Source organism: Lonchura striata, chromosome 22, assembly GCF_046129695.1.
Source record: "Lonchura striata isolate bLonStr1 chromosome 22, bLonStr1.mat, whole genome shotgun sequence".
In the NCBI taxonomy this organism is placed as follows: Eukaryota; Metazoa; Chordata; class Aves; order Passeriformes; family Estrildidae; genus Lonchura; species Lonchura striata.
This window is the reverse complement of record NC_134624.1, coordinates 9,366,949-9,382,909: the sequence shown is the minus strand read 5'-3', so window position 1 is coordinate 9,382,909 and position 15,961 is coordinate 9,366,949. Positions and strand designations below refer to the sequence as shown.

Below are 15,961 nucleotides of genomic sequence, written 5' to 3'. Positions count from 1 at the left end.
GGGGGGACAAACACCGCGGCTTGGCACCCCAAAAGTGGGACGGGACTGCTGGGGTTTGCAGGCTGTCCCCCCGAACCAGCGCTGGAGCCCTCCCAGCTCTGAGCCGCGCTGACCCCATTTATCACCTTTCTTAGATTTCCCTCTCTATAAAACTGATTTCCTCAGATTTCGTCTGGCTGCGGCTCTCTGGATAGAAACCAGAGCAGGGGCTGAGTCCTGGCGAGGTGTTTGTGCCCAAAACCTCCCGGGGCAGAGGAGCCGAGCGCTGTTTGTCTCACGCTGTACCTTTATTGTCCCCCGTGGAACTTTTTATTGTCTCCCGTGGAACTTTTATTGTCCCCCTGTCTGTTCCCACAGCGTGCCAGGAGAATTCCCTCCCTGCCAGCCTGCGGGACCCGCCTGGCTATTGCAGATTTATTTGGGGGATGTAATCTGTGGCAGAGCTGGAAGCGCGAAGTTACAGGAGTTATGTCTGACAACATCAGTTTGTTTGCAAAAGGTGAGAAAATCCAGCTGAACACACGAGGAGCTGGCACAGGGAGCTGCCCCGGGCACACACCGGGGTGGGACCGGCTGTTCCTGCTCCCCCGGGATCAGCGCTTTCCCTTCCCGAGCCCAAATAAACGCCGTTTATCGCAGTTTCCCCAAAAAACGGCGACGCCGTGCACCGACCTCCACCCCCCCTCAGGGAATGGAGAGCCTCCATGGCGATGGGACCACGCCCCCTCTGTACTGGGACCACGCCCCCTCTGTACTGGGACCACGCCCCTCATTACTGGGGCACGCCCCTCTTTACTGGGGGCACGCCCCTCATTACTGGGGCACGCCCCCTCCGCGCGCAGCCGCCGGGGCGGACATTTTGTTTACATCCTGGCGGACGCAAAGGGCGTCCTTAGCAACGGCGCGGCGGTTGCTATGGGCCACCTGAGTTCTCGCGATATCTCCGCCCGGCGGTCGCTACGGGCGACGCGAGTTCTCGCGAGACCCGCGGGAGATGGCGGAGGCGGCGGCCAAGATGGCGGAGGCGGCGGCGGAGCTGCTGGAGCGGGCGGCGCGGCGGGACCCGGCGCTGGAGGAGCTGCGGGCCCTGCGGGTCGCCCTGCAGGCCGTGCCGCTCGCCGCCCTCCGCTCCCGCCTCGGCGAGCACCACCTGAGGGCGCTCTTCGGCCTCCTCGCCGTCAATGACCGGTGAGCTCCGGAGCCTGAGCGGCCCCGCTGCTGTTCTCCCGGGGCGGGGTGTCCTGCCGCTTTCCCGGGGCGGGAGGTGGCACAGCGGTGTCCCTCTGCTCAAGGGCTCGGTTTTCTCTCCGTGCCGCCCAGGGAACAGGTGTCCGCGTGTGTTTCCATCCTGGAGAGGCTCCTGCAGGCCCTGGACCCCCTTTACGTGATCCAGAACCTCAGGGAAGAGCTGCAGAAGGGCCTTTTCCACCCCGACGACTCTGTGAAGATCCTCACCATGTCCCAGGTACAGGGTTTGCTCCAGGAGGAGGGGACAGAGCTCTGTGGTGAGCTCTGGCTTAGTCCCCATCTGCACTTTCCTGCCTTGGTTTGTGATAAAAGCAGGAATGGTCTCCTGCACTCGTGCCATTTGGGATAATTACCCTGCAGTGTGTATATATGTCAATAACAATGTCCAAAACTGTGTCCTGACAAAAGCAGGTTGTGAATAAAGATTCTGCCATGTGCCCTGGTTAAAGCTTTCCATGCCAGCAGGTGAAGGAAGAATTAAAAGCAGCAACATTTTGATATTCAGATATTTTAAAGTATTGTGGAGACACCAAACAGGCTGTGGGAGTCCAACACTTGCTGTATTAATTTAAAAGAAGAGGATTGTGAGATGTTGTGGTTTGGGGTGGATTTCTTGAAGCTCATCTGAGAGCAGCTGCTTGGGTGTTGTCCAGTTGAGTTTTGATCCAAAAACCTCAAAATATTGTGACTCTGGCTTTCTGTTCAGCTGTTCCAGTGCTTGAGTATCCTTACAGTGGAAAATAATTTGTTCAAATGTTATTTTCTGTGGCTCTTTGATCAGGTTGGGAGGATTGTTGAAGACTCAGCTGCTGTCCCAGAGATTCTGCACAGCCCTGAGCTGTTACAGCAAATCATAAAGTGCATTGGTGGGGAGAAAATAGCAGTGGCCAAAGAGGTAAAGGTGCCTTTATTGTCCCATTCCTCTGCAAGCTGAGGTGGTTGCATGACAATAACAATGAGCTCTCATCAGTGCAAAGTGAATTATAATTAAAATTAAGCGTATAGCTATAGTTAAGCTAATAAAGAACACTGCAACTGAACCTGATAATCTCAGATTTTCTTCTCTGCGTGGTTTTGCTCCTGTTTTTGCTTGCAGGCCATTAAATCTTTGTCGAGGATAGCCCAGAGCCAGGAGGGTTTGGAGGCTCTGTTTGGGAGCAGCCTGCTGGGTGACCTGAGGCGTGTCATGGCCACCAGTGACGTTGTTCGGTACCGGGTCTACGAGGTGGGTACTGCTCTGCTGCTCCTGCCTCTCAGCCTGCCCTTCATGGCTTTTAAATTATTGTTTCTCTCTGATTTACCCACTTTTCTTGGTGTCTGTGTTTTAGCAAAACTAGAAAGGAGTAGGAAGATTACAGCAGTGGGGGCTCTCATGCTGTCATAACTTCCCTTTCCCATTTGTTGGTGTAAAAGTGTGAATTGTTGTTCATTTTCTAACTTGTAGTGCCCAAAGGCTTTGGAAGGGCTACACAGAATCACTTAAGACACCAGAAAGTGTTTGTTTCTCTGAAAATAAAAGTAAAATAGTTAACTGTAGCCTCTTGACTTTTGGATGTGAAGTGCTGCTGAGAGTTTTGGAGAGATGCCAGCGTCAGTCTAGAGATGTTTGGCAAAGGAGAAATAACACAGTTTAAACATTCTAGAGCTTAATGGGGATAGCACAGGAAGAACTGGTTGTGAATAGAGATCAAATGCATGTGCTGTAAACTTGGAACTCCTTATGAAGTTGCTTCAGGCAGACATTTGGGTTAATGATAAAAATTTGATTAATTCCATATTTATTACATGTAAGGTTAATTACCACTGGAAGATGTATTTGGCTGATGCAGTGAATCATTATAATGTTTTTATAAACTGTCCTGTTTGCTTTTATTTAGTTAATTGTGGAGATTTCATCAGTGTCAGCAGAGTCCCTGAATTACTGTGCAAACAGTGGGTTAATCCCTGAGTTAATTGGGGAGCTGACTGGAGAGGATGTGCTGGTCAGGTATGTTGGTGAGTTTGCCAAGGACATTTCCACCATTGTGAAAACTCTAATAAATGTATTTGTGTGTGTTTCTTGTAAAACCCTCTTCAGGAAAACACTGTATGTGCCTCTCCTTAAACTGTCTTGAGTGTCCAAGATTCATTCCTTAATCTGAGTACCAAGCTGGGTGATAATTATCATGTTTGGCTGCAGTAGAAACACTGAATTCTTTCCCAGCTCGGAGAAGCTTGAACAGCTGGGATCATTTGGGGTTTTTTTTGCTAGGATTTTGTCTTATGGACGTGGTTGCTTTTTCTTAATCACTGAGTGCTTTAGCCCCAGCTGAAATCAAGGAGAATGCCCTGGTGTGTTGCAGAGCCACGTGCATAGAGATGCTGACCTCGCTGGCCCACAGCCCCCAGGGGCGGCAGTACCTGGCTCAGCAGGGAGTCATCGACAGAATCTCCAACATCATCCTGGGGGCAGAGTCAGATCCCTTCTCCAGCTTCTATCTGCCAGGTGCCACCCTGCATTCCTCCTTGCTTTGCTAGTGGGTTAACCTGACAGCACTGCCAAGCCTCTCTGTCGAAAGCTCAGGGGGAATTCTCAATGTCAGGTCAGATATGTAAAATACTGGATATTTAAAAATGCTGACGCGTCAAGGATGCTCCTTGGCAAGATCTGGGCAGGCTGTGCTGTAGCTTTAAAATTTGTGTTATTGTAGCCTTTTTTAGGAGTGCAAACATCATGAATTAAGAAACAGTCAAAATATTTGGCCTGTTGCTTAGTTCTGTCTTTATTTTGAGCTTTTTACCAACACTATTCAGACTTAATAACACATGTTTAGGGAACAAATCAATCTCACATTAATGTACTTTTAATTTTGCCAGTGTTGAAGTTGCTGTTCTTCCACTCAATGCTTTTTTTGGTCTTGTTTTCTCAGGATTTGTTAAATTTTTTGGCAATCTGGCTGTTGTGGACAGTCCCCAGCAGATCTGTGAGCGCTACCCTGTCTTTATGGAAAAAGTCTTTGAAATGGCAGAAAGTCAGGATCCAACCATGATTGGAGTGGCTGTGGACACACTGGGAATCCTGGGATCAAATGTGGAAGGAAAACAGGTTTTACAGAAAACTAGTTAGTATCTTTCTTTTCTTTAATACTTCATAATATAAGAGTGAATTGGTTTGGGGTGATACAGAAAGGAATTAAAAATGTATTCACTTATCTAATGAATAAATTCATAGAGTAGCCGATGGGTAACTACATTCCTGTGGAGATCTGGCTGAATTAACTTTGTTTTTGTTTTGAAAGGAAGTAGATTTCAAAATCTCTTAAGCAAAATAGGCCACCAGGCCAAGAATGCCCCCACTGAGTTACGGCTTCGGTGCTTGGATGCGATTTCATCCCTGCTTTACTTGCCTGTAAGTTGGGCTTTTTCTCTTTGTTTTCTCTTTGCATCTCCAAGAATGAAATCATCACACACCTGAGGAGCTGTGAGGGGACATTTTGCAGCCTCTAGGTTGGGCAGCAGTGGTGCTTTCAGTGTTCTGACTCATTGATTTACTGTTTTCAAATTCCCTGATTGGTTTGCTCAAATGTCTGGGTTTGTTTGTAAGGTGCCAGGTGTTCTGAAATGTTAATAAAAGATGACATCAAGACTTTATTGATGAGGGAATGAGGGTAAGCAGGTCCATATCCTTGTGCTCAGAGGGATAGGGACAAACTGCTCCAGTCCCTGTGGTCTTTGGATCCAGGGGTCTGGGTTAAGAGTGTAGCTCTAAAGGGGTGATTAAACCATTTGAACACATCCCAAAAACCTGAAAGCTTTTTGTAATCCTAATCAAACTCTCATTTTTGTGATTTACACAGCCAGAGCAGCAGACAGAAGACCTTTTAAGAATGACTGAATCCTGGTTCACATCCTTGTCCAGCCAGCCCCTGGAGCTGTTCAGAAGCATCAGCACTCAGCCATTCCCTGATCTCCACTGTGGAGCTTTACGGGTGTTTACTGTGAGTGCTTTTGGTTTTAAGCATCAGGGAGTGGTTTGTGTTGCCATTCGGCCTCAGAATTATTTATTTCTTTGAAGTGAATACCACCAGCTTCTTGTTAAAGCCCAGAAGTGGTCAGAAAAAGGCCTTTTTCCTCAGGCCCTACTTGGCTTCCCCATTTAAATAATGCAGCGGACACATCATGTCTGTAATGCTAATTTTCTAATAAATTGGAGAGGGGAAAGAAAGGCAAGGATCAAACCCACCTGGGAGCTTTATGTTCCTTGTTGGCTGTGGGGTGGCAGCTCAGTTTAGTGACTGCAGCACTACAAGGATACTTCAGAACCAAATCTTAAATTGTTTGCACTTTGAAATGGCACAAGGATACTTCAGAACCAATTATTGAATTGTTTACACTTTTTTTTTAACAGTGATACAATTGTTAAAGTGTTACTTAAAGAAATGTATTTTAGTTACCTAAGGTGCTGCTTCTATACCAGAGGCACTGCTGTGATAATTCCCTCAAAACTTTGAAGATAAGCACTGAGCACTACTTGTTCTCCAGTGTTAAAGCCTGCTGCTTGATTTGAGTGGTGGTTTCTTATCTCATTTGATTTTTTCCTGTTCCTTGTCCCTGTACCAAAAACCCTACTGTGTAACTGCTTTTTTAGGGTTTTAAAATGTTTCCTCCCTCTCACATCTTTTGTCTTCCTGTTCAGGCCATTGCAAATCAGCCATGGGCCCAGAAGCTGATGCTGAACAGCCCGGGGTTTGTGGAGTACATCGTGGACAGATCTGTGGAGCCTGACAAAGCTTCAAAGGATGCAAAATATGAACTGGTGAAGGCCCTGGTGAACTCCAAAACCATTGCAGAGATCTTTGGCAATCAGTACTACCTGAGGCTCAGGGCTTACCTGCACGAGGGCCCCTATTATGTTAAGGCAGTTTCTACTACAGCTGTGGAAGGAGCAGAATAATGTCCTTGGGTCTGGGGTCCCCCTCTTGCAGAGCACAGTCCTGGCACAGGTGTTGAGGTGCAAGGTGGAAAAACTCTCCGCACTGGAGGTTGTCTCTTTAAAGGAATGTGAAGATATTTTGACTCTATTTGAAATGAGTCAGGAGAGCAAATGCAAGGTTATTTGATATTTCCCCCTAAATTGTCATGGCAGAAGTTCCCTGTGTGCTTCATGAGGCAGGTAACCCAGGTGAGCACTTAGCAGCTGCTGACTGTGTTTTATTTGGCAGAATTTATCAGTGTTTGTTTAAATTGTTCCTGTGTTTGGAGTTTATGTTGTGTTTTCCCAGTAGGTTACAGTTCAGTTAAAAAAAAAAACACCAAAACACCTCAAGGTTTGTAACCTCAGATGCTGCCATAATTTCTATTCTTTTTTAATTAGCTTTTTTACCTGCCACATTTGGCACTTGCATGGAACACTCTGTTCTGTCAGAATCCTGTTGCTGAATAAGTGACACTGTCCACATGAGGGAGTATGGACTAGATTCTTTTGTTTTCAACCTGCTGGATGTGAGTCTTGCTGGAATAAATAATCCTAAATATTGTTTACATTTTCTGCCGAGGATTTAAAAAACAAAAGTTTTTAGCCCTTTTGAAAACAAATCAATGCACTCTGTAGGGATCAAACCCACCTGGGAGCTTTGTGTTCCTTGTTGGCTGTGGGGTGGCAGCTCAGTTTAGTGGCTGCAGCACTACAAGGATGCTTCAGAACCAAATCTTGAATTGTTTACACTTTTTTTTAAACAGAGATACAATTTTTTAAAATGTTATTTAAAGAAATGTATTTCAGTTACCTGAGTTAGACTGAAAGGGGTAAGAACATGGAGCTCTTGTGTTGAAGGGAGTGAATGAACTGGGAGTATGGAAATGTGGCATCTTAGGAAGTTGGAATTTTCTTTTGAAGATGTCAAAGCTGTGGGAGAGAATCAGGAGTGGCTGGGCACTCCATGACGTGTGATGTGTCTTTGCTCATAAACAGAGACCACAGGGTACTTTCTGTCAAAGCCTTGTATTCTTTTTATTGAGGGGGAGCAGAATAAAACATGAAATTACTACTCTGGGGCTTCTTTCAGTGATGTGTCAGCCAGGTGCAGCTTGGGGAGTACTGGCCCCGTGTCCCTGTGCTGCCAGGGGAGGCAGGAGGATCCTGTCCTGCAGTAACTCTGCTTTTGCCTGTGGTAGGTGGAGGTGCAGCTGGCATTGCCTGCCAAAAAGTGCTGCCCATGAGGGCTCAGAGGAGCTGGGGGAGATCCCTCAATGTTTGCTAAGCTGTCTAAATGCAGGTGAGGTGCCTTGTTGCTCACAACCCAAGATGTCCCTGAGTTGTCATCCTGCATCCCAATGCTGCTGCTTTTATCCTGAATGTGCCCAATAAAGATCTGCCAGTGAGAAATGCACTGCAGTGTCTTGTGACTGAGAGAGCACAGGAGCTTCATGAGTCCTGCATTCAGCAAACACACGAAAGCACTAAAAAGGAAATAAATGAGTGTAGAAGTCCTTAGCTTGCACTAGTTCTGGGCAGTTCAGCTCTGTTATTTTAGGTGGCTTTGTGTGCTGGTGGCTCTGTATGAGCCATATGCTGAAATGTCAGTAAAAGAAATCAATATATAAACCTGTTCTGCAATTCATGAGCCTCTTCCATGTGTGTTTTCAGCTGGTGCTTTTGAAGGCTACTCTGTGTGCTGAGTATTTAGCATCTGCTTTGCATGGTACATTTGCCAAAGACAATATTTTAGAATGTGCAGAGATGCCAAACAAGGGGATTTTTTTATGTATACACATATGCTTTATTTTGTTGAGCTTTGAGCTCAGTGTTGATTGATTAATTGATCACTTTCCCCTTATTACTCAGATGCAGTTCCCTGCCCATTCTGTACATTGCCATATGGATTACATGCTGCTGCTGTATCTGATATAAATGACAATTTTGAAGTGTGTTGTTTTTGTCATCCCCCCCTTAAAGTAACAGGTGGAGATAATTGAGGAAAACCACGAAATGCTGGAGGATTGAGGTAACATGCTGAACATTTGGTTTAGAAACAAAAAAAAAGCCCAAACCAAACCTTGTCATTTGATGGATGTTAACAAACAGCATTAACTGAGGAGTTTCCATGATGGCTCAGTGTCTGTTCCTGCTGGAGCTGCTCTGTTTCTCTGTGAACCAGCCTGCTCAGAAGCAGCTCCTTTTGTGCATGGAAAGCTTCCCCTTTGTTACAGAATTCTTTGGAAGTAGGTGATGCCTCACTCACATGAAGAAGGAGTTTCGAAGACTCAGAAGTCTGAAAAACCTTGGATATAGACTAGTCTGTTGGAATACTCTTTTTTACCTCCATGGATGCACTTGTAGGTACTTAGAGAGGCAGAGGACATCCAGTTCTGCTCTGTCACACTGTAACAGTGAGAATTCATTTGCTGCTGAAGGGAAAAGAGCAAACTTGGGGAGGGCATCCTTTGTACAGAATGTTAACAGGATAACACAGCTGATGAAAGAAAATCCAGCCTCTTCTTGCAGAAGTTAACCATTAATTGACAAAATGAAGGAGCTCATTTTTTATCCTATCCAAGTTGAACTGTTTGAATCTATCAATGTAGGTCAGAACCTTGCAGGACACCAGGCTGTAGTAGGTTTCCAGTAAGGAGCAATCCTCCCCATCACTCGTTTCCTTCCAGTCTTTAAATAGCTCATCCTCTCTCATGTCAGAAGAGGTGAAAATGAATTTATAGCAGCACGGGTTGTAGCTGATGTGCTTCTCCCCGGCGAAGCGGGAGCTGTGCCTGGCAGTGATGCCAGCTCTTTTAGCACAGATTCCTACAAAGGCAGCGGGGGGCAGTGCCAGTGGCACCTCCCTGGCAGCCACGTAAACCTTGCGAGCCACGTCCTGGGACATGAGGAAAGCGCTGCCGTGGCAGAAATCTGGGTAGAACTCCTCGGGGTATTGCTGGGTGGGGACAAAGCCAGGGCTCTGGGGGTCCCTGTCAGGCACTGCCTGATGCACCACCCTGCCAAGGTAGATGTCCTCCTGCTGGGTTAAGCCCAGCAGGTACCCAGCCAGGCTGGGAACACCCACAAACATGTCCTGGGCTGCGTGAAGGATGTACCTGGCACGGGGACAGAAAGCCACCGTCCACTCCACGCTCATCAGCATCTTCTGTGTCTGCGTCTGGGGGGAATCGATGAAACTGCCTTCGATGATGTCTCGGTGCTTTTGGGCCTCCTCGTTGATCTCCAGCTGGGTGCTTGCTGAAGCTGCCTTTCCTACAGCAAACAGAGTCAGGACACTGTAACCCCTGGAGCCTGTGGCATTGCCCCAGGTCTGCCTGATCGCGTTGCGCCTTGTCCTGTTTTCTGGGCTGCTGCAGACAACAATGAGCAGAAATATCTCTTGGTTGGAGCAAGTCACTGCACTGCTGCTGGTGTAAGAGAGGTTGGCCTTCAGAGGATCCAGATCCAGCTTCCTGGCCCTGTCCCTGATCTCCAGAGCCTTTGCATCGGTGTAAGAGAGAGGCAGGGACTGCAGGAAGTATTGCTCCAGTAAATCTGCCCCAAAAAGCAGCCCGTGGAAAAGCAGGACATTGAAGAGGATGAAGCACCACTGGTGCGTGCGGAGCCTGCAGAGTGTCAGCTGGGGAACAGGAACATGGACACTGAATTTTCTTGCCTCTCAACCCAAAAGGCTTTCCCTCATTTTACACTATATCCATGCAAAGCAATTACAGCTTTTAGACCGTGGTCTTTGTATTATCAGTGTGAGGCATTTTTTCTCCTGGAAACTTAATAAATCTACTTGAGGCACTGTGAGATCCCAAACTGAGAAGGACGTTATCATGTTGAAAGCTTCTCTCTGTGCATCCGTGTGTGGAAACACTGAAGAATGACTTGCTATGAATAATTTTTGACTACTTTTAACCTGTTAATGAAGGCCTGAGATGCCCCTTTAATATGTCCTTGAAGGAGAACTTTTGCTACTTCCCTGACAGCGCCCTATGGAAGCTGTCAGGGTAAGAATCCAGAGGGAAAGGCCAAGTTGGATGGGACTTGGAGCAACATGGGAAAGTGGAAGGTGTCCCTGCCCATGGGCAGGAGGTGGAATGAGATGATCTTTAAGGTCCCTTCCAACCCCAATCCTGTGAAAGCTGTAAGAGGCTGCAGCACTTACCTGCATGGTGCTAGGAGCTGTCCCTGCAGCAGGGGCTCTCTGGGCACTTTCTCCTGGCAGTGGCTGTATCCGGGTCTGCAGGATCCAGTTACTGCCCAGTACCTGCAGCCTGTGGCTTCCACCTCACCTGCCTGGGCAGAGGAAAGATGATCCCCGGGACTGATCGTGTTGCAGCCACATAAAACACAAAGCTAACAAACCCCTGGCCTTTCCCTTCTTTAATTTCTGGCACTCTGAGGAGTAAGTGACACAAATGCTGGGGCTTGCTTGGTCAGAGGAATCCCTGGTGCTGTTGAGTCTGTCAGTTTGCTGCTGACCCCAGAGTTGTGTTTTTCACAGCTGAGCCATTGTGGCGTTGGTCCCCCAGTCTGGGGCAGCTGCTGAACGCTCGGCATCTCCTGAGCTGGAGCTTTGTGGGGTGAACTTGTGGGTTTGCCTGGTGTGGGGTGTGAGCACACCCCGAGGCCGTGGTGCTGCTGGGCCAGGCTGGCTCCAGGGCAGGCTCTGCCTCTCTCCCGTGTTGCTGTTGGCTCGGCTGTGCCGGAGCCGTGGGGGCTGGACAGCCACGGGGGGCTGGAAGTGCTGCAGGGGCAAGTGCCAAAGACACCACAAACAGGATGGAGCTGTCAGCAGGGGAGAGTTGGCTTTGGCAGTGGGGAGCACTGAGGGGAGAGGGGCTTGGTGTGCCCAGCAGAGCCCTGGCGGGGCAGGGAAGGGTTGGGTGATGGCAACGCTGCTGTTTGAGGGGTGGATTGAGGTGGTCAGCCTTGTGGGAGCTCCAGCCTCCGTGGGACAGCAGGGAGATGATGGTTTCTTTTTAGTTCTGAGATTTCTCAGAGGTCGGGATGCGTTTCTGTTCTGCAGCCTTGGGTGAAAGGAGAACACAGCACTGCTCTGGTTTGTCTTGGCTGGACCACTGCAAGGCTCCCTGCAGCATCCTTAGGGCAGCCTGGATTAGCCCAATGTCCCAGGGACATGGAGAAGAGCTTTGATTTCTGCCTTGAGGGGCCCAGGGTTAATCCCCAGCTCTGGCTGAGCTGCTCAGCTCTCCCAGCTGTGTTGATAGAGGGAACAGAGGAATTAGAGAAGAAACCAGGTTCCCAGAATCTGCTCACAGCTTGGAAGTGCATCTTACCCTACTGAAAAACCCCAAAACACAGTGTGCAAGTCCCAGTGTGGATTTCTGCTTCAGGCTCTCCAAAAAGAGGGAAAACTTCCCCGGGGCTCGTGTCAGCTGGGCCACAGCTTCATCCTGCCCAGCCTCACACTCTGCAATCCTCACAGAAGTTGTGCTTTGAAGCTGGGTGAGCTGTCAGCACGGGAAGTGTCAGTTAAATGTGTGCCCTGAAATAAAAGGCTAATAGGGAAATATTTTTCATGTACAATAATACAGCCTTGCAACTCCAGATACCCATTCTGGGGAAAAAAAAAATCCTTCTTTGAAGATATTCTGTCTCCAGCTGAATAATTTAATTAGCAAAGAAATACCAGTGTTTGAAACCTCTTACATTACAAATTGAGTATCTTTAGAATAAAAAAAAAATAATAATAATAAGCCCCACATGTGTATCATCCCTGGTGCAATTAGGCCCAGCGTGGTGCTGGCAGCACTGCTGAAGCCATTCCCTTAGCACTGCTCTGTGGTGGCAGCAGCAACTTTGATACCAAATATATAAAATTAACACTCCCAACCCCAGCCAGGGCACAGGCAGCTCTTGGATGTGGGTTTTTATTTATCCACAGGGCCTAGTGGAGTTCCACTGAGAGAAAGCTGAGGAACAGCAAGGCAAAGACTGCTGAAGGGGAAAATAACTGAGTCAGCTCCAGGAGGTTTGCCTGGGGGTGATCCCTCCATCACCTTTAACCCCAGGTTTCAGGCAAACACAACACCCAGCAGCTCACTTGTGACCTTTTCTCACTTTTCAGAAGGGTGAAATGAAGCTCCTTTGGGGAAATCCTCGCTCCCAGGGAGATCCAAGAGTTTCCTGGAGAGTTCAGGACCCTGGCATGGCTGCAGTCAGGTCAGTGGGGATGGCAACACTGGTCCTACAGCTGCACTGAGACCTGCAAGTCCTGGGGGTGTAAATTAGGCAGTCAACCAGGAGAGCAGATTTTCCTGAGCTACGGGGCTGGAATTTGCTTTCTGTGAGATGTTTTCACATTTTCATTAAATTTTATGTCCACGAAAACCTCATTACAAGAGCGGGGATGTAACACTGAGCAATTTGAGCTGTCCTAAAGCTGTGAGTGCTCAGACTGAAGGATGTCTGGGCTTGATTTTTTGGAGAGCACGTATTTTGTGATATCCAAAGATCAAAGCAGAGCTGCCAGGAGGGTGGTGGGAGATGCTGTTGAGCAGGAGGAGCCCGGAGCAGGCAGTGGGTGCTGCAGGGGAGCAGCCAAACCTGCAGCTCCTTAAAACATCTAAAGTCTCCTGGCTTCCCTCCCAGTGCTGGGAACATTTGGAAGGGGGAGCAGAGCCTGGCTTCCCTCAGTTCTGCTCGACTTCGCTTTGTGAAAATGCGAAGGCTTCGGATGACGCACCGTTCTCAGGAGATGGAGCAGGAGAGGGTGGATGGATGGGATTGATGGGGAAAATCCAGTGAAAATTTGGTTTCCCAATGAGAACTTGTTCAAATGGGAAAGCTTGAGCTCAGCCTGCCCTAGATGTCCTTCTGGGCAGGGTGGACACCCCTCTCTGTGCTCACCATGGTGCCCCTGCTCTCAGGCTCTTCCCAAAGCCAGGTTGATTCCCACGGGCGGGTTTGCAAATTTTCACTTGCTGCCTCCTGCTCCAGAGGCAGCTCAGAACCCCTCTGTGGAGCCCACCTGGCACAACATCCCTTTCCACCAGGCATTCCCTGTGCTCTCATGGATTCACTTGCCTGGTTCTAAGGCTCAGAGATGCCCCTTGTCACCCCAGCAGTCCCCAGCCAGGATGCTCTGGGAGCACCAAGCACTCCCAGGTTTCCAAAGTGTTTTGGATGCTACACAAAGGATCCTCTTTATTCCAACGTGCCTTTTGCAGTTTCACAGCACACACAGACCTGAGAGCACGAGGGGCTGCAAAGGGACCTGTCTGGTATTTAATAACAGCATCAGTTGCAATAAATAGAGATGGTTGTTTAGGTCTTAGTCACCTAATAGCAATGTTTGTGCTTGAAGACATGATTCACCTCTTGCAGGCAGCTCTTCACCTCACATTCTTCATGGGGTTTGGGAAATGATGGAAGAAGAGGCTTTGTAAGAATTCTACAGTGTGTTTCACTTGTTATTAGATATATAATGTCCCTTTGGTATTAAATAAAAGTAGAAAACTGAAAACCAAGCCAGCAAACCTGAGCACTGACAGAGCAGACAAATATCTCTGTGGTTCTCAATGTGCAGATGAAGGTGTCTTTGCTTCTGATTTAATGGCTCGGTTGATGAGACTAAATCCATGTCTTTATAGCCAAGTTCCTGCATTCTTCTTTTTGTTTTGCATACATCAGTCTAGGAGTTACAGCTTTGACAATTCCCTACCTCTGCATTCCTGGATAACGACATCCTCAACCCCCTGTGTGTTCTGCAAGTGCTGCATTCAGCCTTGGGAACCCTGAGTTTAACGAGAGCTGAGTGGAAAGAGCATAAATTTGTGTGAGATGCTGAGCTGTGAGGCCACAGGGCCAAGCAGGTTCCCCAAGTGGTCTCCCTGCCAAGATGTCAACTTGACAGAAAAATTGCTTATTTTGCAGTGGACCAGAAGTTTCCTTGTTGCTATTAATTCTCAGACTGTGCCGTGTGAGTTGCTTTTTGATGCTTTTTTGGTGCTTTTTTCCTTGTTCTTTCATTCCCTGCAGGCTGTATTTGTGCCTGGCAAACGGAGATTCACATGAAATTCATTTGACACACACAACATCCTCAGCGTCTCGGCTCAGGCTCTGCTGTGATTAGATTCAGTCCACGCTCCGACAACATTTCCAGCTGGGAGCAGATCTGGTGTCGCTGTTCCCGACGCCGTGGCTGCTCTGCTCTGCACTGGGCATTTCTCCTGGGAGAAATTTCAGCTGGAGCATTTCTCCTGTGCACCTCCTTGCCCTGGGGTGATGGGGTCCTTGCGTGATGCACCCAAAAAGGCAAAGCTTGCCCAAGGTCGTGGGGGGAAACAGGAGCTGTTTCTTGGGGTTTAAGTGGTGCCCCAGCCCATCCTCTCCAGGTGCTGGACGGATCCAGCTGTGCTCCCACTGGTGCCCCAGGGCTGGGGAGGGGCTGCAGCCCCCCAGGCATGGCCAAGGCTGCTGCTGGTGGGGCTGTCCCCATCGCCCTCCTGGCAGAGAGTTACTGGGGGGCTGGAACAGGACAGGGACCCCCCTGACACGAGTCCTGGAGCCCCGTGGATCGCTGGACACGGATGATGTGCTCTGCAGATGACGACTTTCTCTCGCTCTCGCCTCTGAGTCATCCCACTGTTGCCTCCCACAGATTTATTTATTGTTCTCCCAGACGCAGGAACAGCAGAGTTGAGTGTCCCTGCCCTGTGCCAGGCCCCTCCTCGGGCAGCTGGGCTGGGATCTGTCAGAGCAGCCGGGCCTTCCCCCGCACCCATCCCTGGGGGTTCTCAGAGCGGGGGTTTGCCTTCCCTGTGCTGCCCCCGAGCCTGGAGGGCTCTGTGTTCATCCTGGCTGTGCCCATCCCCGAGCCTGGAGGGCTCTGTGTTCATCCTGGCTGTGCCATCCCCGGCTGTGCTGCTCATTCCCTGCCCAGGCAGGGAGCAGCCCCTTCAGTGTGTGCTCTCCTGCTCTCCTGGCTGTGGCAGGAATGTCGGGGTGCTGAGGGGCTCCCAGCTGAGCTGTCAGGACCGAGGGAATCGGGAGAACGGCCCTGTGGTAGGAGGTACATGAAATCCATATTAATTGTATTTTGTGACAATGTCTGCTGGGAAACAAGGACTTGTAGCATCGACAGCGTTTTGGGGAGTGCTGCAGTTGGAGGCAGGAAGGACCAGCTTTTAGCCCCATGTCCCCAAAATTCTGAACAACACTTCTGCTGAGGGCACTGAGGACCTTTCCCTCATGGTTTCAGGGGTGTAGGGAATTGCTCTGTGCTGGAGCTGGGAGCAGTCCCCAGGACCAGAGCTCTTTCCTCAGGCAGAATGCCACCAGATTGCTCGTCCCTGTGGTGGCCTGAGCAGCCGCCCTGCTCGTGGTGGGACTGTGGTGGCACCAGTGTCAGGGGCAGGCAGAACCAGCCCGACTCTGCCATTCAAACCCCAGCATTTGGATGGGGATGTCCTCTTCTTCTGGCTCTTTCTCTTTCATTTTTAATTTCTCTCGGCATCTGACTGTTTTAAATAATTCCTCCCCCACGCCTGTGTTATCACCCAGCATGTCAATACGCTGCTGTGCCACCCACCCCTCTCCTCGCCGAGCTGCACGTTGACACTTTGCACCAGATAATGTGAGGCAATTAGTGAATGGAGAATAACCATCCCACTTAAAAGCAGGACGGCTTGGGAAGCATCACACGGGTGCATTGCACGGGGAGTATTAATTGCTTTTCTCTCCAATGACTCCTGGTGTAGGAGAGTCCATATGGAGAGAGAGGAG

At 49.1% G+C, this 15,961-nt stretch overlaps 2 protein-coding genes across 2 annotated transcripts; one reads left to right on the top strand and one right to left on the bottom strand.

Annotated features, from left to right (window-relative positions):
- Positions 1 to 979: 979 nt before the first annotated feature.
- On the top strand, positions 980 to 8,151 carry PSMD5 (proteasome 26S subunit, non-ATPase 5). The gene is made up of 10 exons (XM_021543631.3): positions 980 to 1,188; positions 1,321 to 1,465; positions 2,030 to 2,143; positions 2,345 to 2,473; positions 3,126 to 3,235; positions 3,591 to 3,733; positions 4,158 to 4,349; positions 4,527 to 4,636; positions 5,085 to 5,225; positions 5,924 to 8,151. The coding sequence occupies exons 1-10, from the start codon at positions 995 to 997 to the stop codon at positions 6,179 to 6,181; spliced, it is 1,536 nt and encodes a 511-aa protein (XP_021399306.2). The 5' UTR covers positions 980 to 994; the 3' UTR covers positions 6,182 to 8,151.
- A 524-nt stretch (positions 8,152 to 8,675) lies between these two features.
- B3GALT9 (beta-1,3-galactosyltransferase 9) lies at positions 8,676 to 10,382 on the bottom strand. The gene is made up of 2 exons (XM_031506348.2): positions 10,377 to 10,382; positions 8,676 to 9,842 (listed from the first exon to the last, which is right to left on the bottom strand). Exons 1-2 carry the CDS (start codon positions 10,380 to 10,382, stop codon positions 8,742 to 8,744), a joined length of 1,107 nt encoding a protein of 368 aa, XP_031362208.1. The 3' UTR covers positions 8,676 to 8,741.
- Between the last annotated feature and the right edge of the window lie 5,579 nt (positions 10,383 to 15,961).

Bases quoted from the DNA above. Each gene is read 5' to 3' on its own strand.
- PSMD5 (XM_021543631.3), top strand. From the start codon at position 995: ATGGCGGAGGCGGCGGCCAAGATGGCGGAGGCGGCGGCGGAGCTGCTG. The intron at 2,144-2,344 runs GTAAAGGTGCCT...TTTTGCTTGCAG, and splicing joins AAATAGCAGTGGCCAAAGAG to GCCATTAAATCTTTGTCGAG. The intron at 2,474-3,125 runs GTGGGTACTGCT...GCTTTTATTTAG, and splicing joins TTCGGTACCGGGTCTACGAG to TTAATTGTGGAGATTTCATC.